Source organism: Meriones unguiculatus, chromosome 5, assembly GCF_030254825.1.
Source record: "Meriones unguiculatus strain TT.TT164.6M chromosome 5, Bangor_MerUng_6.1, whole genome shotgun sequence".
In the NCBI taxonomy this organism is placed as follows: Eukaryota; Metazoa; Chordata; class Mammalia; order Rodentia; family Muridae; genus Meriones; species Meriones unguiculatus.
The window spans coordinates 133,457,549-133,481,940 of record NC_083353.1 but is presented as its reverse complement, the minus strand read 5'-3'; the positions used below and the strand labels follow the sequence as shown (position 1 = coordinate 133,481,940).

Genomic DNA, 24,392 nt, shown 5'->3' with positions numbered 1-24,392 from the left:
CAAGGAATGATGTATATTTTGTGTCCACTGTCTCCCTTTCCAAGCGATTTTTCTAGGCTGAGGAGTTCTTCATGGCTGGAGGATTTGTGTGTTTTTAGAAAGTGGCACCATTCCCCATTCCCACGGTAATTACCATCGTGAAAATCGCAGCGGCTTGAGAACTTCAGTGCACGCGCAGCAAGGTAAAACCCTGTGATAAGGGTTAGGTAGGTCATGTTTAAGGATAAGAGGGCTATGTCAAAATGGGACTTTATTAAACGACTCATTACAACTACGAGAACCAAATCTCTGCTGGGGAATTGAGATTTCATTTTGTGTGTGCGCACGTGGTGTGTGGAGGTGAGTTTGCAGAAGTCCGATCTCGCCTTCAGGGGGGGTCAGGTTTGAAGGCGCCAGCTGAGCAGCGTCACCAGCCAGGCCCTTAGAGATGGAAATGCTCACCTTCAAACAGAATTCAGGAAAGGTGGGGACACGCTCTGTCACTTCAGCTAGAAGTGGGCGTAGGCGCGGGAATGCAGCAGAAGCAGCTTCCAGAACTTTCCGAGCCCACAGCGTCCTAAGGGGTGCGGCTGGCTGGGGAGGACCGCTCACCTCTGCACCTCGGCGCCCCGCCCCGCCCCGCCCCCGCGCCCCGCCTCCGCGCCCCGCCCTCCCCGGGCGTTTGTTTACGCGCTGTTGCGTAGTAGGCAGGCCCCGCCCCCGGCCCCGCGGGCTGCCGCGTTTCCCGCGCCTCGCGGCTTCTCCCCTTAAAAGGACAATAGAGGCCGCGGGAGCGCGCGCCGGACGCCCCGCCCTCTCCCCGCCCAGCCCGCGGCGCGCACGCGTCCGTATGCAAATCAGCTCGATTCAGGAGAATTCGGTCCCGGGAGCCGCGCGTGCGCAGAGGCACAGCGGAATCCGCACCTCCGTCCGCGGTAGCAACTGAACAACTGCAGGAGACTATCTTTCCGGACGCGGCGCCGGCGGAGGAGCGCTTGCAGGGTCGGCCTGCTGCAGTGTGCACCGCGGAGACGCTGCCGCGCGTGGAAGGTGAGGGCGAGCTGGACGCCGGTGCGAGCCTGTCTCTGGGCTTCTGCTTTCTGTGATTTTTTTTCCCCTCTTTCCTCCTCTACCTCCCCCGCCTCCTCCGTCCTTCCCATACACAAACACACAGGAAGTTTTGTCTGGGCGATGGCATCGCGGGCAGCGCCGTCCGCGTGCTGCCCGGACCCCGCGGTCTTTTGTACGGGGGCGCCGGGTGTGCGCTCCTCACTTGGGGAGGGCAGCTGAGGTAAACCGAAAGTCGGGCGTGGGGAGAGTGAGCGCGGCGGCGGCGGGCGAGCGCCGGAGGTGACAATGACTCTCCCCGGCCGCGCGGGTCGCCGCCGGGACGGAGGGCCGGGCCGGGGTCGCGGAGCCCCGCAGGGCCGCGGCCGGGGTGGGCGCCGCGTGCAGCGCCCGCGCGACGCCCCGCACGCGGAGCCACAACAAAGCCGGAGCTTCGGAAACTTAAGTTGCGGGCGCTCGGCGGCGGCGACCCGGGCGGGGGCCGGCGGGGCGCGCGGCCACGCGGCCGGCGGAGCCCGCGGGGACACGCGGCGACCGTGAGCGCGGCCCGCGGCCGCCCGGGCAGCCCGAAGTTGGCGGTCCGCGCGGTCACCTGTGGCGGGCGCGCGGGGCCGGACGCCGCCACTCTTTTTGTGTGCGCTTCACCTGACAGGCCACGTGCTCCGCCCGCGGGCGGCGGCGGCGGGCGGGCGTCCCGCCCCGCGTGGGCGCGCTGCCGGCCGCGGGACAAGGTGCTTGCCCGGCGATGGCGCCCCGCCACTTGGGGAGCGCGGCGAAAGTGGCCGGGGCGCGGCGTGCGCGCGGCGGCGGCCCCGCGCGGCGCCGCCCCGGGGACTCCGCAAAAGTTTGGGCCGGCGGGAGCTCGCGTGGGCGCCCGCGCGGGGCCGCCCCGACGTCGCCGGGGCCTCCGGACAACAAAGGGCCGCGTGTGCCCGGGCGGCCGGGCGGGCGGGGCGCGGTCCCGGTTCGTCCCCGGCCCCCGGAAACTTGCGCGGCGGCGGCGCGGGGCCGCGGGGCCGGCGCGGCGGGCGCACGCGTGGCGGCCGCGGCCGGGAGGTCCGCGCATCCGCCTTTGAAGTGGAACTGTTGCCATGTTTGAATTACGTCAGGCCGGGCGTGCGGAGCGGCCCGGAGCGGAGGCGCGGCCTCGGGCGGCGCCGGCGGGGCGCGGGCCGTTGTTCCGGCGCAGGTGAGGGCGCGCGGGGCACCCGGCGGCGCGCGGGCGGAGCGGCTGCCGCACGCGGCGGCTTCGGGGCCGGGGGAGCGGGGGTGCGTGCCGCCTTTGTGTGTTTACACGTGGGGCGCTCGGCGAGGCGCGGGCGGCGGGGCGGCTCTGGCAGGCGGTGCTGCGCGCCCCGGCAACGAGCTCCCCCGCCGCCCCTCGTTGTCTCCTCACCTTTCCTCGCTGCAGGTGGAGAAAGACGGCGGGGCCCGACGCGCGCCGGGCCCTCCATGTTAGCAGTGCGCTCCAAGTAGGCGCTTCGCCCTCCCGATGTCCTGGAGAAGGCGCGGGCGACTTTTGCCTTCGCTTAGGAAGAGAGGGACGGGAAACTTGTTTGAGCGGTGTGCTGAAAGCACCTGCGTTTGCACCGAAGTTTGGCAGACTTAATTTGTGCTGAACTGTGCCGCAAAGCTGAGCGCGAAAGTCAGGGATTCTTTTCTGTAAGGCGGTCAGATGATTTGGAGGATGTTTCGTGTTTTCACTCTAAGGTACGCAGCGCTCAGATAAATTTCAGAGATGACCTTGAGAATGCCTGCGTTTGGGGAGTAGTGCCAGTCAAGAGATAAAGGATGCTGGGAGAAGCTTCTAGAGTATGACACTGTTAGGGAGCCCTTGCTGGCTTCACAGTTCTGGGAACTGGGCTTGACCTTCGAGCTACTCCTCTTAGACTTTTTTCAAGCTAACTTTTTTGGTATGTGGCTCCAGGCATAGCTCAAAAATTAGGCTGGTTTGACACATGGATGCCTCTTTGGTATTTGGGGTTTGCTTGTAGTCTAGACACCCAGCCAGTTGCTTCTCTCCCGATTTCTCCCGTGTTTCGTTAGAATCTAGGTGTGGTCTTGGCTGGGAAATAATATCCTAGATGCTTTGCCCTCTTGCACCATACAAATTGAAATCCGTTTTTTCCTGTTTATTGTTTGGTTACTAGAGAACATTCCTTTCGAGTTTTGGTTGACCAAGTTAGAAATACTGAAAGGGAAGCTGTCTTGGTGGTGGTTTCTTTTGAAGTGAATAGAGAGTCGGTGAAGAAAATGAAAAACCCCTGCATGTTATAACCTTGGTTTTCCTTTAGGTGACTCCAGGGACACGTGAAAAGGTACTTTGCAAACTTTTTTTTTTTAAGTATTAGACTATTTACTGCAAGACTTGAGCATTCTAAGGTCTACACATACCAAGTAGAACTATATGATTCTGTTCTTAGAATCAAATGATGTTTGGAGAGACCTTAATGAGTTAAGAGAAAAAGGAAGGCAAGGTCTTCACTGCTTTCTTGTGCTATTTTTGTGATGGTTGGAGATTTTAAAGAGAGTGTGTGTGTATCTTTGTACATGAGGCCAGAGAACTACTTGAGAGTTGGATCTCTCCATCATGTGAGTCTAGGGATCAATTCAGGTAGGTGGTCAGGCTTTGTTGGCTGAGTCATCTTGCCAGCCCCAAACTTGCTTTGCTTGTTTTGAACCCCAGGGTATAGCACTTGTTAGATAAGTGTACCAATATGCTACCTCCACAGCTATAAGATAACACCCCCACCCCCTCCACACACACACAGGGCTTTCTCTGTGTTGTCCTGACTCTTCTAGAACTTAATCTTTTATAGACCAGACTGGCCTTGAACTCTTGCCTCTGTCTTCGAGTGCTGTTACCACCACCAGCTGGCTAAAATAAACTTTTAAATGGAAAAATCTTATTTTTTTAAAGATTTTTTTTTAATATTTTTATGTGCATTGGCATTTTGCCTGCGTGTATGTATGGGTGAGGGTGTCAGATTCCCTGGAACTGGAGTACAGACATTTGTGGGCTGCCATGTGGGTGCTGGGATTTGAACTTGGGTCCTGTGATGGTACCACTCGAGGCTGAGCCATCTCTCCAACCTCAATGGGAAGGTCTTAAGCGAAATTCCTATGGCTGAGGACAGTCAGTTTTCCATACCGAACCCAAAACAGTTGCCTTAGAAATATGTCACATGGGCTGTAGCGAGCTTTGCTTGCTGCTCTTCCTACAGACCTGAATGATACAGGATCCCAGGACAGAGCCACCTGAAACTCAAGCTTCAGGGCATCCAGAGCCCTCTCCTGGCCTTTTTGGGCACCTTCAAACTTGCACCAAAGTTGATACACTTGCACATAATTACAAATAAAATCTTTTTAGGGTTTGAGCCATCTCCCCAGCGCTCCAAAACAATTATTTCTAAACATCCTTTTTTTTCCCCTCTGGAGATGGTAAGACTGATTAACTGGTCTGAAGCACAGTGTAATGTTCAGAATGCCTAGGATGGGGCCCTTAATTCCAGCACTTAGGCAGAGGCAACGGTCTGGCCAGGGCTCCACAGAGAGGCCCTATCTCAGACAAAAGAAGAAGAGAGTGCCTAGGATGGGAAGCTGCAATAACATTTACTGCAACCCTCCTGCACAGGGTTGAAAACTGAAATGTGGGCGGAAAGTGGCCACTGGAGCAGTCCTCAGGGCTGGGAAGTAGACCTCTTACAGAACGCTGCACTAAAGCTTGGCTCAGTTACCTTGCCCAGAGAAACAGTAAATGCTGAATGGAAAGAGTGGGTGTTTCACCCCTTCCCCCACCATCAGAAACCAGTTCTGGGAAGACGAAGCCCTCAACTTCTGTTTGTTGTTCCCGATCTGATTCAGCCATTTTACACCAAAAAGTCCGGTGAAGACCTAGTTAGGAAATGCCACTACTTTGTTCCTGGTTGCTCTGCAGCGCTGCCCTGAGTGCCCACACTTTTAAGTTTCTGCAGATTTAAGGAGGGAATTCTTGGTTGTCTTTCCAGTTCTCAATTTTCTTTTCTTTTAAATTGTTTCTGCAACGAAGAATTCTAGTATTGTAGGAATAATCTAAAGATCTAGTCCAAAAAAGAAAGGCATTTGTTTCCAAGGTGAGAAAGCTTTCTTTTGCCACCAGAAACACAAAGGTCATAGGTAGTTGCTATTACAGATATATTTTGTTCTAGTACAAAAGTTGAAACCTGAGCTAAAATAATTCCTTTCTGGTTGTGTATTTTGTTTCCATCTGTTATAAGTTGATTGGGTTTGACATTTTTATTTGGTTAATGTTAATGATTGCTAGATAGAAATAGTTCTAATTGTGAGGCTCATTTCTTTTAATTGCTCCCTCTTGAAATAAGAATGAAATATTTTTCTACTGTTTATTATGAAAATTGTTATTAGTAATTTTTTTGGCTTTCATTTTCTGGAAATCTTTTTATTACACTACAGAAGCCCATAGATTAAATATTAAGGAAAAACTACCTTTGAAAACTTACTTTTCTTTTCACTTATTTCATATGTGTAAATGTTTTACCTGCATATATGAATGTGCACCAGGTGTATCTGCAGGGGCCAGAAGATGATGTCTGCTAGAACCGGACTTAATAGATGGTTGTGAGCTGACATGTGGTTGCTAGGAATTGAACCTGGGTCCTCTGGAAGAGCAACAAATGCTTTAAACTGCCAGGTCTGCAGTTGTCACATATGTATATATATGTATATATTTAATTATTATATTCTTTCTCCAGTGCCTGCCCTTTACGTTCATTTTTGCTATCCTGCTTTGTTGGTAGTAAGCAGATGTCCATTTCTCTGTGTAGAATTGGTACCTGGCTGCAATGACTTCTGGTCCTGCCAGGGTTAACTTATTGTTGTTATTTTTTGTTTGTCTCTGCATAGTTCTGGCTGTTCTGGAACTTGCTCTGTAGACCAGGCTGGACTCAAACTCAGATCAACCTGCCTCTGCATCCTGGGTGCTGGGATTAATGGCGAGTGCCACCGCAACCAGCCAAGGGTTACCTCAATAAAGATGGGAGTGAAATCTTGTTTTTTAGTAACTGAACATTGTGGCCCAGGCCTGTAATCCAGCACCTGGAGAGGTACAGGCAGGAGAAACAGGAGTTTGAGTTTCAGTTTTGTGGTGAGTTCAGGGCCTCCTGGCTGTGTGCCTCTCTCAGAAGAATAAAACTAAGTTGATTGGGGAAGGCAGACAGAGGCAAATCTTGAGTTAAAGGCCAGCTTGATCTATATAGTTCCAGAATGGGCAGGGCTACACAGAGAAACCCTATTTCAAGACAAAACAAAATAAACAAAACCAATAAGATTGCAATGATGAGGGCCGGGAGAGGAGGCTCAGAGTTAGATGCACTTGTGATTTCAGAGGCTCCGTGTTTGGATCTCATAGCATGTGTCACAGCTGCCTGGAAGCAACGTCAGCCCCACAGAGATGCTCTCTTCTGATTCCACTGGTACCCACAGACATGAGTGCACACAATGTGTAGAGACTTAACACGCTGTAAAAGAATAAAGACTTGGAAACGTTTGTGAATAAGCTTCTCTGGATGAGGGGTAGAAAGGAGGCCATCTCCCACAGAAATACCAGCCTGAGTACGAGAGTGGCTAGTTTATCAGATCTCATTTGGCCCTCCTGCAATACCAGTATTACAAGGTGGGAGCAGCTGGTAGGCAGGGCTAGATCTGAAAAGCTTTGAATTCCTTGCCCTGGAGTTGAGAGCTTAGCCTGCAGCCGGGGTTGGTGCCTGGAAGGATGATTAATACTTGAGCTGTAGATGATAACCAAGAAGGAAAGCAAGCAGCAGATCATCAAAGGACCTTTATGAGAGGTGATGGAGGGCTGTGCAGAGTGTGAGAAGGGAGAAGTCAGTTAATTTTTTTCAGATTTTTTTCCCCCTGTAGCTGTGGATCATAACTAAAGACGCTAGACACTGAAGAAGATATTTGGAGGGACAATATTACCATCAGCTTGGAGCATTTAAAGATTAGAATGCTTTGGTAGTCACTTGGCAGTATTGCTCTCCAGAGCAAAAGGAAGAGATCAGGTCGGGGCATGGATGTTGGGAGTATTCCCTCAGAGTTCCCCAGTGGTGGAAGAGAGAGAGCTGGCATTAGAATAAAATGTCAGTTGAGGTAGGAGTGTAGCTTAGTGTATGCAGGCCTGGCTCTATCCTTACTACCATGAAAACAGCTGTCAGGTACTGGCCCTGGTGTTGGTGGGTGATGTTGATAATTCTGGGAATGGAAAAGTTTGTTTCAGTAATGTGTAGATCTTACCAAATTCAAGTGTGCCTTGGTATTTTCATACACTTGTTTTGCAGTGTCTTTGGCAAAGAAGTGTGATTTCACCTTACTACTGGAGGGCTAGTAAAATAGGAAGCAAGTTTTTGGTTTTTGTTCGAGACAGTGTTTCTCTGTGTACCCTGGCCGTCCTGGAACCCGCTCTGTTTACCTGGATGGCCTTGAACTCAGATTGGCCTGCTTCTGCCTCCCGAGTGCTGGGAGTAAAGGCCTGTGCTACCAACCATGCTTGACTAGAAGCAAATTATGTGTAAGTGTTTGCATTTGGGTATGTGCACATGGATGCAAGGACCTGTGGAAGCCTTCCAATGGAAGAACAGCACTGAGCCTGCTCTCCAGCTTCCCTACAAGCAATTTCTTAACTTAATGTTTAGAAGCACTGTAGAGGAATTTTAATTTAGAACATGGCTGCTTTGGCAAGAAATCACATCCAAAGACCTAGGTCTGTGTGATCTGGCTGGAATACAGACATGTCTTTAATCCAGGAGACAGAGGCAAGCAGATCTGAGTTCAAGGCCAGCCTGGTGTAGAGAAAATTTCAGGTAAAGAAATGTTTAGGTCCAGGTGTGGTGGTGCATACCTTTAATCCCTAATGATGGAGGCAAAGTTTGTAGAAGGTGATGTTTGAAAGTGATGTCTAATTGAGTGTCAGAAACAATGACAAATCAGAGAAAGACTTGACAGAATAGGATACGCCCAACTCTCGAGAGAGAAAAGGGAAGCTACTTAAAGAGCTACGCAGAGAGAGGAGGCAGTTTTCACAGAAGTTGAATGTGAGAACAAGCCAGACACAGGTGAAGACAGACGATCCAGAGAATGAGAAGGAGGCCGAAGGTTAGAAGAGAATGATGGAGTTAGTTTGAGGCTAAGCAGAGCAATTCAGAGGCTGAAAGAAGAGCCAGATAGAAGTTTGAACCAGATCAGCTGAGTTGAACCAGCCATCTCAGCACAAGAAAAGGTAAGTTTATCAAGAAGTCTCAGGGGCTGAAAACGTTCTAGGCCCAGGTTAGATTGTACGGAGGCTAGAAGCTTCCAGGATTAGACCTAGGTTAGGAGGTGGAGGCAGTAAGACAACAGTTAGATCAAGGGGGATTAAAGTTTCTTTTACAAAGCAGTAGATACCTTTTCACCACTGGTAACTACCTCTTCAAAACAGACAGACCTCAGCCCTTCCCACATCACTGTTAATGTGGAATTGGGTAGGCCAGTGATTTTCCCTTTGTTATACAGCTGGGCAGACCTACATATATATAATCTAAACTTCAGAGGCCTGGGTTTATGAGTTAAATTTTTTTAAGATTTTATTTATTTTATGTATGAGTGTTCTATCTGAAGAGAGCGTCAGATTGCAGTATAGATGGTTGTGAGCCACTGTGTGGTTGCTGTAAATTGAACTCAGGACCTCTGGAGGAGCAGGCAGTGCTCTTATCTGCTGAGCCATTTTTCCAGCCTGTGATTTAATTTTTAACCTGTAGTATCTTAGTAGAACACTTGTTTTTGAGTTTGGACCCCTTTCCTACAAGGTGAGATTTAGACTGCCAAATGCGGCAACTACAGTTAAATGCCTCCGCACATACTTTCTCAGAAATACGGTGTATGTGTTTGGAGCTCTACATCCTCTACTCAGCTTCCAGCAAATGAAAGTTCATCTCTTTTTAAGTGTTGGAAGCTCTAATACAGGGGAGTATGCAAGTGTTTAGAGCAAGGGGAGGAGACAGTTCTGCCCTGTTGCTCTCCAGCCAAGTGGGAGAAACAGACGAATCTTCTGTTGCCCCCTTGTGAAGTGCTGCTGCAGTTATACTCTGTTCCTTGGGTCCTGTGAGCATGTGAAAAAGCTACAGTTGATTGGAATACTGGCGTTACCAGTTGCAGCTAATGAGGGATCCCTGTATCATGTCACCAGTGGCTTTTCATGGTCACTTTTCCTTTCTGTCTTACCTTGGCTTTAGATTTTTCTTCGTTCTTTTGCTTTGTGGGCCGCTGCTTTGCAAAGGAATCCTCATTCTGCTGAGTGCTGTAGTGTCTGCAGTGGGGTGGATGGCCAATGGGTAGGTGTTTCGCTTTAAAGGAATTCATTCAGGCTCTGCATTTTCAGGTTCTTGAGGTGAGTGAAGGTGTTGTGATAACTGGGTGGTGGTGTGGAGCCTTGGGTAGCTGTGGAAGAGAAAGGGAGAATCTCTAGAAGACACCACTGTTTGCCATGAGGTTTATTATGGACGAATAAACTTAAATTTAGGACAGGGTTCCTCTGTGTAGCCTTGGCTGTCCTGGACTAACTTTGTAGACCATGCTGTCCTCAAACTCAGATCTGCCTGCCTCTGCTTCCTGGAGTGCTGGGCTTACAGGCATGCGCCACCATGCCTAGCTTCTTATTTATGAGGTTTTAAAATTGAAAGTGTATTACCATGTGCAGCAGGCTCCAGCATAACACTTTGTTGTAGCTATAGGCAGGAATCCAGATATTTAAGCCGACTGGAAGCAGGTCACTATGTCATGTGGCCATCTTTTTACTGCATTTCTTAATTCTGCCTGTGCTGGAAGCAGGAGGGCACCTACCCCAGGCTCTAGCTCTTCTCTCTCTTTCTGCTTGGAGCCTTGGGCTGTTTTCAGGGGCTTCTTTTTGCCTCCTTTGTGACTGGACATGCTGCCTGCTCCCTTTCCCTACACCCTGATCCTTTGTTGTTGTTGTTGTTGTTTTTTTTTTTGAGACACCAATAAAGGTGAGCATTAAAAAAAATGCCTTTTGTTTTTATTATGTTTCCTGAGTGTTATGCCTGCATGTGTGTCTGTGTGCCACTTGTTTTTCTTGTACCCAGAGAGGCCAAGAGGGCATTAGATCCCCTAGAGCTGCAGTTACAGATGGTCGTGAGCCGCCGTGTAGATGCTCAGAATTGAACCTGTGTCGTCTAGCAACAAGTGCACTTGACTGCTGAGCTTTTTTTTTCTCCAGCCTCTTTTCTCCTTCTTTTGTTTGTTTTGATTCCCTGAAGCCCTGGCTGTTCTAGACCAGGCTGGCCTCGAACTCACAGAGACTGCCCCTGGAGTGTTACTGCCCCTGGAGTGTTGGGATAAAAGACTCCCGTCACTACTGCACAGCGTCTAGCCTTTTTTCTTACTTTGCATAGGATCGCATGTAGTCCAGGCGAGCTTGGAGCTCCCTGTGTGCATGCGGCAGCAGTGACCCTGCCTCAGCATTCTAATGCTGGAGTGTAGGCATGGTCCATACGCTTAGTCAGAAGGTTATGTGTGGGCTGGGGCTGTGCTGTGCACATGGTTGTGTAGTGGAGGTCAGAAGAGCTTTGGGCCCCTTGGAGCAGAGGTTTCAGGAGGTTATGAGCCCCCTCTGTGGCTGCTGGGAACAAAAGTGGTAGTCTTGGCCATCACTCCAGCTCAGCCCTCAGGCTTTCACATGGGAGGTTAACTCACCTTTCTGTTCTAACTGTACTTATGATTTTATTTATTGAACATAGTGTTTATAGCTACTCATCTGTAATTTTACCAGCTATTCACTTTGCAGCAGAATAGCCATACTTTGACATCAGTGTTAACAGGCTATTTATACAAGGAAGTTGTAGGATGGGGTGTGTATGTTGAATGGATACGTTATTACATATTAACTGTTTATTGTGGATGATAAATTGAGAAATCATAGCCTGTGGTTTCTGGTTTGCTTGCATTTATGACTTTGAGATGCAATTTCCATGTCATAAAATTTAGTCTTGCTATGCATGCAGTTCTGAGGTTTTAGAGACTGTCCCTCATCACCATCTATAACTTTAGAAAATTACAATTTTTATCAGTATTTTAATTCCTTTTGGATTTCTTACTTTGTTTCTAAGTTGTGCTTTTCTCCTGTCCCTCAGACATGGATGAGATTGTGTGGGGTTTGCCCTTCACGGGACTGACCCTCAGTCGTGAAGCAGGCGATTGCCTCTGGTGAAAAATGGTGTGGAGAGAGAGTACTTGCCAGTACAGATAAGATGCAAAGCTGACCAAGTTATTGGAACAAGTGAGACCATTCCACAGGCACCACTACTCAGAAGTAAAGAAAGCCACCAGATTATTTGAAATACCAGAAGACTCCAAATTACAACCAAGCCATGCCAGACCCAGTTACCCCCTCAGATCTAACCTCATTTAGAGGCTGAGCTGTGTCTAGCTTTGCTAGATGTTTTAAAATTCTTTTAAAGGTTTATTATTTATACAGTACTGTGTGCATGTAGACCTGCACACCAGAAGAGGGCACCAGATCTCACTATAGATAGTTGTCGGCCACCATGTGGCTGTTGGGAATTGAACTCAGGACCTTTGAAAGAGCAGACAGTGCTTTTAACAGCTGAGCCATCTCTCCAGCCCCCCATTTATGTTCAATATTTTGAACGTAAATGATTCCTTAGATTTTATGAAAATGTTTAGAGTTAATTTCAGGTCTCTCAAACCTCAGTGCTTGAATACAAACCACTATTGACCTGGGCTCCTGTGGAACAGGTCGCAGTGAACACCCCCATACATTTGCTGCAGATTCCCAGGTGCCTCTTCAAGGTGGGTAAGAGCTCAGGAAAAGCTTTTGAAGGGTTAAGTATCATCCAGTAAGACAGCTTGGTTGCTTCATTTCTCACAGCACTGTCTAGAAGAGGATGGATCCGTTTCTGCTCTCACCAACCCTTGTTCAGGGAAAGGCCACAGGAATGTGGTGGACTGTTACAGGCCCTGTTAAGAGTCTTGACAGGGCTGGTGGGTTACTTTTGTGTCTGTCCTCACCAAGAAAGTTAACTGATTGACAATGACTGTTTAAAACAAACGCCTAGCTGGTGAGCAGGGGCCATAGCATTTCTTCACAGCTTGTCAGTGTGGTAAATGGACCAAGCTGGCTTCTTCGCATATCCAGTCTTGAAGGCTAGCCTCACAGCATAGAGACAGTCTGAGTGCCCTGTAGATTTGGCGTGATGCTGGGGGAGGAAGGGGACTGTGGGTAGGGTTTGGAGCCTTGCTGTGTGTACTTCCTTTGTCCTTGCTCAGGAGGAGGCTGGAGTTTCCCAGCGCTATTGATGATTGTAAGAGGAACTGCGGACTTTTGACCTTGATAGCAAGGGTGGTTAGAGAAGAAACGAAACAAATATACACATTCAAGAACCACATTGTCTAGGTTGAGTCTGTCACTTGATACTGTTTTGGCTAAAGTGCTGTGAATATTTGCTTGGGAGGACATTTTCTTTAAGTTTTCCTGTGAGTTCAGTTTTTTAAGTCTCATTGCAAGTCTCATTTCTTAGCTTTTAAAAAATTATGTAGAGTATTCTCATTTTTGTTTTACTCTAATGATCTGGCTACTGTGTTTTTCTGTAAGTCAGTATTTTCAAACTTACTTCAGTCTCACAGTGACGATGATGCTGCTTCCGAGCCCCTTGGGTTGTACCTTACTGGCCTACTGAATAGCTCTGTGCTGTCCCTGACATGAAACCTTGTTGCCTCTATTTATCTATAAAGTAACATAAGGATGGTTGTAAATTCAGCACTGTCTGTACAAAGGGAACTGGATGTTTTCTTGCTTGGTCTGATGCTAATGTGATGATTGGTAGTTGGGTACACACATCCTCTGCCTGGTTGGTCCATTGGGGTTTACATTCCTGGTTTATTGTTCCTCCACCTACCCTTCTCTAATGGGCTTGCTTGCCCCAGACCAAGCTGGCCTTGAACTCATGGCAGTCCTTGTTCCTCAGATTCCCTAGTGCTGGGGTTATAGGCGTACACACCACACTGATCTGGTGAACTTGGCCCTATGTGGCTCCCTGTGGCCAAGTGTAAAGGCAGTTTTTGTTTTCCTTAGTGTTAGGAATTTGACTCGAGTGCATGGACATTGTTTCTTAGCCTAAGCTTGAATTTCTGTGACTTTCATATCCCCCTTTCAGCTAAATGTGGCTGTATAGAACTTCCTGTTTATCAAAGAGAGCACCCCTCTGTGGAGCCACAGTGAAGAGGTCGATGCTTGTGGGCCATCTAAGTGTTCATAGTGAATGCCCACACTTGCCCAGCGGGGAATTGCGTTAATGCAGAGGCACGAAATACCAAGATTTGTCTGTTTTTGGTTTTTTGATACAGGATTTCTCTGTAAAAGTCCAGGCTGTTCTGGAACTCTCTTTGTAGACCAGGCTGGCCTCAAACTCATAGAAATTGGCATGTGACACCGTGACAGGCTCAATACCAAGATGGCTATAATAACTAAAGATATAGGCACTTTCGTAATGGCATGCGGGTGTGTAAGAAGACACAGTAAAGAAACTGCCAACATGACCACTCATGGTATGGTTAGAAGCATCTGGAAGAGTCCAGATCAGAGAGAGAAAGAAGTAGACTGAACATGGCCAGGGAGACTAACCATTGTTGGAGACTAGGGAGAGCATGGAACAGTGAGAATGGCTGGGTTATGAGGAGGGTAGGGGCTGGGGGGGAGCAGGGCTTGAGCCGGAGGGAGCTTAGGGTAAAGGATAAAAGGGCCTAGTGTGGAGTTTGAAAGGTTGAGCAGGAGCGGGTGACAATGGGGCCCTGGAGCCCAGCATGGGCTGTACTAGGTTGATAGGTGCAGGGTACCATATGTCTCTTGAGGATGTGATACAGTTAGCTGATAATGCTGTCCCGCTTCTAGAATATTTGCAGGAAGAAGCCAGTGGGGCTGTGGATGTCTCTTAATGGGCCATGCTTTTCTGTGTTCTGTATGGCCCTGTACCACATGGAGTCGTGGTGGAGCTCTAGCTTGTTAGATGTGGTTATAAAATTCTCTGTACCGGGTAGGGTGGAGCAGAAGAGAGTCCTTGTGTGGCTTCTTATTCTTACCCTCCGTCCCCTTGTCTTTACAGCTATTGCCCAGAGGAGAAGATGTTTGGTTTTCACAAACCGAAGATGTACCGGAGCATCGAGGGCTGCTGTATCTGCAGGGCCAAGTCCTCCAGCTCCCGGTTCACAGACAGCAAGCGCTACGAAAAGGACTTCCAGAGCTGCTTCGGGTAAGATGAGTTATGTTCCATTCTCAGGGGAAAAAATAGTAAAGATGAGTGGAATACTTCCGATGCAAAGCAATGTGCTAATTATGTATGTATACATACTTTTATTATGAATTTGACAAATACATATAATAAAAAAATAATACAAATATATATATACACACACTATATATTTTTTGTTGTTGTTGTTTTTTGAAACAGGGTTTCTCTGTGTAGCTTTAACTGCCCTGGAGCTCACTCTGTAGACTTGGCTGGCCTTGAACTGACCTATCCACCTGACTCTGCTGCCTCCCAAGTGCTGGGATTAAAGGCGTGTTCTGCCACTGCCCAGCTGACTAATAATTAAAATCACTAGTTTTCTAGTTGTGAAGCCCATTAGGTTTCACTTGGGCAAACCTTTTTTGTTCTTACTTAAGTAGGATGTTTAAGTGGATTTTAAAAATGTATCCTTATTCTCTGACCACGGAGTTAATTTTAACTAGCTGAGGAGGACTATAGCAATATACCTAATATTCTGCCCTGAAAATAGCAGGTATGCTAACTTTCCAACAGCTAGATACCTGGATAAAATAAAATACTTGAATGCTGAGCCATTTCCCACGGCAGAGGATAGTATACCTGAGAGGGAATGTGCACCCATGCATTGGCATAAAAGAGACATTGATTTTGGTTGATTGCATATGCACTTTTATTCTTTTGGTTTTGATTTGATTTTGTTTGTTTGCTTGCTTGCTTTTCAGTATAGCCCTGGCTGCCTGGAACTTGCTCTGTAGACCAGGCTGGTCTCCAACTCAGATCTGCTACCTCTGCCTCCTGAGTGCTGGGATTAAAGGCGTGCACCACCACACTTGTTTCCTTAGGAGCTAATGTTTTGATTGAAAATTTCATATCTATGTACTCTTGATCAAATCTGTCCTTATGAATCCAGTGAGGGGCCCGGGAATTCTGGTGTATGCCTTTAATCACAGCGTTCTGGTGGAGGAGACAGGCAGATTCTGGGAGGCCACAGCAGTCCAGCACAGCCCAAGGTGTGGATTGAGGAAATAAATGAAATGCATAGGTTTTAAAATTCCGGTAAACAATGGAATAGATCATGTTCAGAGAGTCAAACTGCATTTATGAGCCATAAATGGCTGTATTTTCCTCCAAGAGAAGTGTCCACACGAGTTCTCGGGAGAGAAAAGCATGATAACATTTTGTTTTCCTGTCAGGTTGCATGAGACTCGCTCAGGAGACATCTGCAATGCCTGTGTGCTGCTTGTGAAAAGATGGAAGAAGTTGCCAGCAGGATCAAAAAAAAACTGGAACCATGTTAGTTCTTTTTCTATATTAAAATAACAGTAACCTCACCACTCCAACCTAGGAAATTCTAGGCATAGCATAAATTCATAGCATAAATTCATTAGCATAGAAAAGGCTAAAAGAATAAAGAACAATATTTGTATAGCATTTCCTGGACTAGTAATTCCCAGAGTTAGACGAGGGTCCCTTGTCACACCTTTAAGAATGGTCTGTGCTTTGAACTCTTGGGCACATGGATTTAATGTTTTTTGTGTGTTGTGTTTACTGCTTACTAGTTGTAGACTTCTGGAGGGTTACAGAGCTTTTCACTGTCCTTAGAGCTACTTTGGGGTCTGAATAAGATGCCGCATCTAAAACAAAAAGCTAGATATATTCGGGTCTGTGTTTATGCTGAGATTAGGTCAGCAGTGTGGATGTGAATTTACCTGTCACTAGAATTTTCATAATATATATTTTTAGATCTACTTGTATTTTTAAGAATTATGTTTTTCTGTGTTCCACCTGTATGAGTTACCGGAAGGGAATGTTAGAGCTCTTGTGAACTGCCTGGCGTGATTGCTAGGTATGGTGCTGGAGCCTACTGGAAAAGCAGTCCCCTCATAATACACCTTAGACGATCTGAGCAACACTTTTGGTTTTTATTTTTCCAAGATGTTTTTACTTCTACTGTCTTGAGTGTCTGCATGTCTGTGTGCACCACATGCCCGTGGTACCTGCAGAGGCCAAAAGAGAGCATTGAGTCCCCTGGTGCTCTAGTTAGGTGAATGCTGTGAACCAGCCCACTTGTAAGAGCAGCAAGTGCTTTTCATCCCTTTGCCATGTCTGTATCCCACAGTGCTTTTTGTTTTTTGGTGCTAGGAGTTGGAACATGTTAGACTAAAGGACTAAAGCTGTGGGGCTCAGTGTCCCCTAGTCTAGAGTTTTGTTACTCTTTTATGTTAGCTGGCTTTTCATGTGCTTGTTTTGTTTTTTTGCTTTGTTAAGACAAAGTCTGTAGCCTTCACTAGACTCAAGCTCCCAGTGTGGCAGGGGACACCTTTGACCTTGTGATTCCCCTATCCCTTAGGTACCAGGATGACAGGTATGAGCCACCGTCTCTGGTCAGCGTTTATGAAATTTACATTACATATAATTGCCTAAATGGACTGGTGCTGTCCTTTGACAGTGTTTTATTATCACGGTAGGTTTCTTATGGACCCATTGGTATATAAACTTTTCCTTAGTGGCCCCTATGAGAAAATCTCAACTGTGATATTTGAAGGTGAGGACAGCCTTTTTACGTTACCATGCCAAACAAGGGAGAGAACAATGCTCCTCTGCTGATAAAACTTAGAGGGATTAGCATCCAGAATGGTCTTAGCAGAGCTTATTCCTTTGTCATGGAACAGATAACTGCCCATGAATGCTCAGATACAGTATAAGACTGGGTCTTTGGTGAGCATGGGCCTAAATGGTATTAAATATTCAGTATTTTCTTCCAGGTGGTAGATGCAAGAGCAGGACCCAGTCTAAAGACAACACTGAAACCAAAGAAAGTGAAAACTCTGTCTGGAAACCGGATGAAAAGCAACCAGATCAGTAAATTGCAGAAGGAATTTAAACGCCACAGTGAGTTTGATGTGGAATATACTGAGAGTGATGTTTTAGTGGGTTTTTTGTTTGTTTTTTTGGACTGCGCTGTTGTACGTATGTGTGAATCCATTTTTTTTCCTTATTGTCTACTAAGTACTGAGGTAGTCCCCTTCCTGTTTTGGAGTCTCAGCCTTTGGAAAGCGCTATTGACTTGGTGCCTGTTCTTAAATAGGACTCTGATTTTGGTATCTTAAAGTAACTAAAGGGGCTTGCTGCAGAAAGATCTGGAGTCAGGCCCCAGCACCTACATAAAAGCTGGATGGAGGCTTGCAAGGTGCTGCCTAGGCCTGACAGTCAAGAGTTCTGATCCCTAGGACCACACGAAGAAGGCCAGAGCCATTCCCAGAAGTTGTCCTCCACGTGTGCACTCCACAGGGCACACACAGGTACAACAGAGAGCTGGGCAGACGTGTTTGCCTGTAATCAAGTACTCAAGGGCCAGAGATCAGGGACCCCTGGGACAAGGGCTAGCAGGGTTCAGGAAAGTCTGAACAAGTTCATGGATAAAGACAACATGTTCCCTCCTTCCCCCAACTGTTTCTGTCTCACATAGTACTTAAAGTAGGAAGCTGCTTTTTCAGTTGTGCTGAGACTGTCTTTAGGTTTTATACATTAGGATTTCTAGAAGATAACTTTAGAAATCACAGCTCACTTGGAGAAAAGTAGCTTCTGGCCTTTAAGGAGTTAAGACGTGTTGTGAGGGTAGTATGTGAGTGCTGGATTTATGCTCGGTTTGTGAACGGTTGGTAGAGGTCTGGTGGTTATCTCTGTGTTCAGTTGAGACTTTGAAGAGGCAAGCGGCTCTGGTCAGTATGTGAAGCCTGCGTCACCCTGAGGTGGAACTGCTGGCTTGAACACACGAGTATTTCATAGTAAGAGTGTCCTTATTTACAGAGGTAGAATAACCAGGTTGTTGTCTCTTTTTATCCATTTAGTGAGTGAGTTGTACTATAATAAAACAAAAATTGCTAAGTCTTGGGTTCTGAGTCAAAGAAGCCCACGGCTCTGCTTGTTGCCCTCCTGCAGTCATGCAGGTACACGCTGACATTTAGAATGGTTCAGAACCACCAAGCACTTAAAATAGTGAGCCTCCCTCACGTAGGGGCTTTCTGTTGGTGTTCTTGGGAGGTTTAAGTAGCCTCTTGGATTTACTCCTTTAATGTGTGATAATCTTGATTTTTGTTTTTAGGAGTTAGAAGTTGAATACCATTTATTAAAGTGACTTAGCATACTAGTATCACAAGTGATACTTCATTTTAGGTGTTTACTTTTGTTATTTGTGTAAGCATATATTAAGAAAAATTTATGAGATCCTTAGTTTTGTGAGCTTTTATTTTCTTTTTAATACTAGAGCTCAAGCCCAAGGTTTTGTGTGTGCCAGGGAAACACAGCACTATGAACTGTACTTGTCGTCGTTGTGAGGCTAGGGAGATGGCTCAGTATGCAGCCGTGCTTGCAGAGGACCAAGGCTGGGTGCCCAGCAAGCACCCTGACCTGGTGCCTTACAACTAACTGCCTCTTAACTCCAACTCCAGAGCATCAGACAGTTTCTGGTCTTCAAGGGTGTATGTACACTCACAAATTTTAAAATAAAGCTCTGGTGTTTAATATCTAGTAATTGTTTCCTTGGGTTAGAGGACTATTCTGTCCATGTCCTATAGATGGGACGTGGTATTTGCACAGTGTGTGTCCAACGACTAGAAGGTTTATATATTTCTGGCTCTTATTTCATTTTTATTTCTGGTTTTTTGACATCAGATCTGTAATTAGTTCTGGTTGCTGGTGTTTTGGGTTGTTTTCTGTTTGCTTGCTTGCTTTTGCTGTTAAGTGCATGATGGAAAAATATACTGGCCCAGCTCTAGGCTCAGGAATTGGGCGGGGCAGCACTTGCTCGCGATGAGAGTGTCTTCTGCTTTGACAGACTCAGATGCTCACAGCACCACCTCAAGTGCCTCTCCAGCCCAGTCTCCGTGCTACAGCAACCAGTCAGACGACGGCTCAGACACAGAGATGGCGTCCAGCTCTAATAGAACCCCTGTGTTTTCCTTTTTAGACCTTACCTACTGGAAAAGGTAAAAAAAGAGACTTCTGTGAAAGAAGTCTCTTCACAGTCCCACAGTCTGTCAGTCACTGCCTCAGTGCCTTCTCTGTAGCAGTTGAGAGTGGAATAGGTGCCAGGAGTGGGAAGTCGGCTTAGCAGAAATTGAGCAGACCTTAGATTATGTTTTTTTTTTCTGTTAAAATTAATGTAAAAATGCATGAAGGTACTTAAAATATATGTTGATGGAGTAGACTAGCTATTCTGAAAGTTCTCACTGGAGTAAGGAGAAGTGGTTAAAAGTCTCTTAATGTCACTAGTAGGTGCGTGGTTTCCTTTTTGCTTGCTGTGATGAAATACTTGGGGAAGGGTTTGTTTTAGCTCTCAAGTTCAGGTTACAGTCTCCATCTCAGTGGGGAAGTCACAGCAATAGAAGCCTGAGAACCAGCTATATCACATCACAGTCAAGAGCAAAGAACCCAGTGTGCTTGTGCTTAGCTCATTCTCTATCCTTCCAGTCCATGCACAGTGCCACCGCAGCGGACAGGTCCCTTCTCATTCTAGATTGTGTCAAGTCAGTGATAGGGAACACTCAGGCCAGATACAAAGGGTATATGTGGCTAAGGACCAAAAAGGCAATTTTAAAAGAGAAAATATTTTCAAAGAAAGTGTAGACTCCCAAGGACACAGAAAACAGATAAAATGTTTTCTGCAGATGTGCTGAGAACTGTGAAGAACAATGTAGGACTGTCCAGAGAAAATACACTGCTTTCACAGGGACAGCCAAGACACAAAGATGAATCCTTAGAAGTGTGCATGACACAAGCCAGAAGACAGCATATGTGTTTAATTGGCCAAGAAAAACATGCCAGCCGTGGTGACCTTTAATCCCAGGACTTAGGATGCAGAGGCTAGTCTGGTCTATATCCTGAGTTCTAGCACAGCCAGGGCTTCACAGAGAAACCCTGTGTAGGGTTCTCAAATTGAAAAGCAAACAAAAGGGAAAAAATGAAGAGAGATACTAGAGAGTAATATGCTCAATCTAAAACTATTTTGAAAAAAAAAATACTTCATGAGCCAAGCGTGGTGATTACTATAATCCACTGAGGAAGAAGGGTCAGCGCTTAAGGCAGCCCTGAGTTACATGTTAAGACCCTGCTTTAAAATCAGACAAATTGATTTGCCAGGAAAATAAATTAGTCTACAAGATAACCCCCAAAGACAAAGAGATCTCAGATTAAGACTGAGGAATGGCAGCGGGTGTGGTGGTGCAGGCCTTTAATCCCAGTACTCAGGAAGGCAGAGGCAGGAGGCTAGCCTGGTCTACAAAGCATGTCCAGGAAAAACCCTGTCTCGAAAAAAAAGAAAAAAAAGAGGATTGAAGAATGGATGAAGTAGTAAATATTGAGGGAAACTTTAAACACTTAACTGTAAGCTGGCCGTGGTGGTGTACACCTTTAATCCTGCCACTTGGGAGGCAGGGGCAGACAGATCTCTAAGTTCCTGCCTAGCCTGTTGTTTCGAGTGAGTTCAGGACATCCAGGGCTACTCAGAAAAGTTGTTACCCGGAGAGCACATTTTTCAGTAAGAGCAGGTAGTGCTCTTGGAGAGGACCTGAGCTCAGCTTTCTGACCTTGCAGCTGCCTATAGCAACAGCTCTGGGTAATTTATCTCTTGGCCTCATAGAGCACCTTTACACACACAGAGACAAGCACACATACATGAAAAATAATCAAATGGAGGGAAAAGGCTAATTACGGAGTTATTAAAGATGGTAGCAGATTTAAAGTGTGTCCCTGCCTTGCTGACTAAAGAGAACATAGTAGCTAGAATTTGAAAAAGTAACTTATACTGAGTTGAATTGGCTTAAGTTAACCCATATAAAAGATGACAAGATTGGGAAAGTGGAACAGAAAAGGTGAAGTAATAGGATAGGGTAGGGCTGGCCATATAGGTTCTCTAATTAATATGTTTAAGGACCTATGTTAAATCCATAGCTAGCTATGCCCAGAGCAGAAAGAAAAAGTAGATCATAGTGATAATAGTTTCTGTTACAACAAACACTCAGAGCTAATCAAAGACCACTCTTACTCCAGCCAGGGAGTATATTCTATGCAGGATAAAGTTTAAAAATTAAAGAGGCAGGAAATTTATACCCATCAAAGTACTATAAACAAACCCATATAAATGGAAATGAAAGTATAATATAAATTGGAACATAACTGTGAGCTTAAGGTTAATCCTTGTTCTTAGCAGTGGAAAGGCAGAGATAGGATTCCAGGCTTTTTTTAGCTGATGGTGAGCTCCAGGTAAGATGCTGCCTCAGAAAATAAGGTGAGGAGCAGTTGAGGAAGACAACTGAGCCTGAGCTCTAGTTTCCACACACAGAGTGCCACATGTGGAAGATGATTGCTGCTTTTAGGGGGGAGAGGTAGATTGAGCAGAATTACTTTATAAATACTCTGCTGAGTATCCAAGATTTATAAAGTATGGAAAGCATAAAAATAAAGGGGATCGAAAGGAGATAGAGGGGAAGGAATCCTCGAAGAGCGGGATTTGTTAAAAGATCTAATCAAGAACTGTCTGAAGAGATCAGAAGTGGCAGGACTAGAGTACCCTCGGGGATGAAGGTGGCTCACTGCTGAGCTTGAGAGCCGGAGGTGGATCCCACATGGCAGGAGGGAAGCAGCCTCAGGAAGTACAGCTTGTAATGGATCTTGTTCTCCACCTTTTCTTCTAGACAGAAGGTCTGTTGTGGAATCATCTACAAGGGCCGCTTTGGCGAAGTCCTCATCGACACGCACCTCTTCAAGCCTTGCTGCAGCAGTAAGAAAGCTGCTGCAGAGAAGCCCGAGGAGCAGGGCCCGGCGCCTCTGCCCATCTCCCCTCAGGAGTGGTGACAGAGGTTGATGCACAGGGGAACGAAGAGCAATTTAAACTTTGAAAAGACCACAAAACAAACTGACCCTCCTATTTTTAACTTGGATAACTGCTATTCTGCCAAAAGACGTTTTCTAGAGTAGTTTTTAATGGGTTACCTCCTTAACCCCCACCCAGCAAACTGAAGCCAGTCTGTAGCTCACTGCAAGAAAAGAGAACTGTACATAATATTTAAGATGCTGAGTATTTCATAGGAAAGCTGAATGCTGCTGTAAAGTGCTCTTTAAGTCTTTTTTTAATGCCCTCTAATGAATGAAATTAGGGGAATTTCAGGGGACAGAGATGGGATTTGTTGTGTGATAACTCATATGTAGTTTAGTCTTTTCTGTGGAGAGGCAGTGGTTGGGGCATTTTTTAATGGCTGGCTACATTTGTTTTCCCTCATGATGCTTTGTCATAACTCAGTAGCATGATCTGCCCCTAGTGGTAGTTAAAAGTGTAAATGCTAAGGTGTTGCCAAGGTTCTGATGATTCAGACCCGTACTACTGATTATTAAGCAGGGCAGATCGAGCTTTCTGCAATAGCTTGAAGGAGGGAGTAGACTCTGAACACACAGGCAGCACACCTTGCCTCCCTTATCTCAGTATCTGATAAAAGACTATGTGAATCTTGCAAATCAGAAGCGAGCCCCTGGGGAGGCAATGGGTAACATGGGCACGTTCACACAGGGATCGTACCAAAGCATCACCACATGGTAGAGAACACACGTGGCTGGAAACTGCTTAAACAGAATGTGCGAGTCCTAGGGGTGCATGGGCGCAGTCGGTGCTGCTTCAGGCATTTCTTAGAGGGCTTGCAGCGTGTAAATAATTGGCTGGTGTTACACAACTGGGATTCACTGAAATCCACTTGATTCAGTTCTAGCTCTGAATTACCTCAGTTGACCTTTGTGGAGGTTTTATCTATAGTTCTTCGCCTTGTCATAACCTTATGAGGGTTTGGGGTTTGTTGTTTTCTTGTTTTTCTCTCACTGTTTAAAGTGGACTAGTGGAAAAGAATAGAGTGTGGAGGCTGCACCAGTAGGTTGAGCTTGGAGTTGGGCTTCTGAGCATCACGAGAGCTGGACGGAGCTCCTCGCCTCTAGATCTGAGTGAGGGCTTCTCAGGAGAACCCGACTCAAGTTGTCTGATCGCCTTTTCTCAAAGTTCAGGAGAGACAGTAGAGCCACTTCAGACCTCACAGACGTAGGTGGACGTGGCTGCCTTATAATTCTGTTGCTCATGATTATTTTAAAAACTGGATTTTTACAGTCTGTAAGTGTTTCACAATGAGGAGAGCCACAGTTTGTTTCTTCCTTTTGGGAAAACCTACATAGTACAAGCCACCGCATGCCCAGTGAGTGGCTTGGTTCTCCGCAGCCCTTGGTGTGGTAGAGTCCAGCCATTACATTACCATTCTCCTGCTTTACTTTGACATGGGTTTTTTTCCTTTTTTTTTTTTGTACATTTTGGCTGCAGTATTGGTGGTAGAATATACTTTGATGGATCATCTCTACTTCTGTATTTATTTATTTATTACTGGACCTCAACCACAGCCTTCTCCCCTCCACTCTGCCCGTAGGAAGTACTGTATGTAGTCATGCACTTTGTATTAATATATTAGACATCTACAGATCGGTTTTGTACTTTTTATACTGTTGGATACTTATAATCAAAACTTTTACTCTAGGGTATTGAATAAATTTAGTCTTACTAGAAAATAAAAGGAGTTCTTTTGTGACTTTGTTTGAAGTGTTCAGGGCCTGGAGAGATGGCTCAGTGGTTAAGCACGCTGGCTGCTTTTGGGGAGGACCAGGCTGGGTTCCCAGCTTCCACATGGCAGCTCCTAAAGACTTGCAGATAAGTAGGTAAGGGTATGTGCTGCCAAGCCTGACAGTGTGAAGTTTGGTCTTTAGCATAAACGAGGTAGGAAAAAACTGACTCCACAGTTTTCCTCTGACCTCCACACACTTGCTGAAAAACACTGTAAATTGTTTTCCTCTGTCCTTAGTATGCCTTTATATATGGAAGGTGTTTTAGGTAGTACATTCTTTTTTTTTTTTTTGGTATTTTCTTTTTTTCATCTTTAATTTTTTTAATATTAATTTTAATTTATTCATTTTGTATCTCAGCTGTAGCCA

General features: G+C 46.3%; 1 protein-coding gene across 8 annotated transcripts in view; it reads left to right on the top strand.

Moving 5' to 3' along the window:
- The window catches only part of Sinhcaf (SIN3-HDAC complex associated factor), a 41,591-nt gene extending 17,614 nt beyond the window's left edge, over window positions 1–23,977 (top strand). The window contains exons 5-10 of one of the 8 annotated variants that reach the window (XM_021636478.2): window positions 45–182; window positions 14,217–14,363; window positions 15,572–15,671; window positions 17,144–17,270; window positions 19,216–19,366; window positions 22,073–23,977. In XM_021636478.2, the coding sequence (XP_021492153.1) occupies window positions 14,236–14,363; window positions 15,572–15,671; window positions 17,144–17,270; window positions 19,216–19,366; window positions 22,073–22,232 (666 nt within the window). In that variant the 5' untranslated portion in view covers window positions 45–182; window positions 14,217–14,235 and the 3' untranslated portion in view covers window positions 22,233–23,977. Of the gene's footprint in view, window positions 1–44; window positions 183–889; window positions 1,030–1,122; window positions 1,271–2,147; window positions 2,237–2,549; window positions 2,758–7,924; window positions 8,324–14,216; window positions 14,364–15,571; window positions 15,672–17,143; window positions 17,271–19,215; window positions 19,367–22,072 lie in introns of those variants that run through there. The other 7 variants (XM_021636474.2, XM_021636477.2, XM_021636475.2 and 4 more) reach the window with 7 other exon arrangements.
- The last annotated feature ends 415 nt before the right edge of the window (window positions 23,978–24,392 follow it).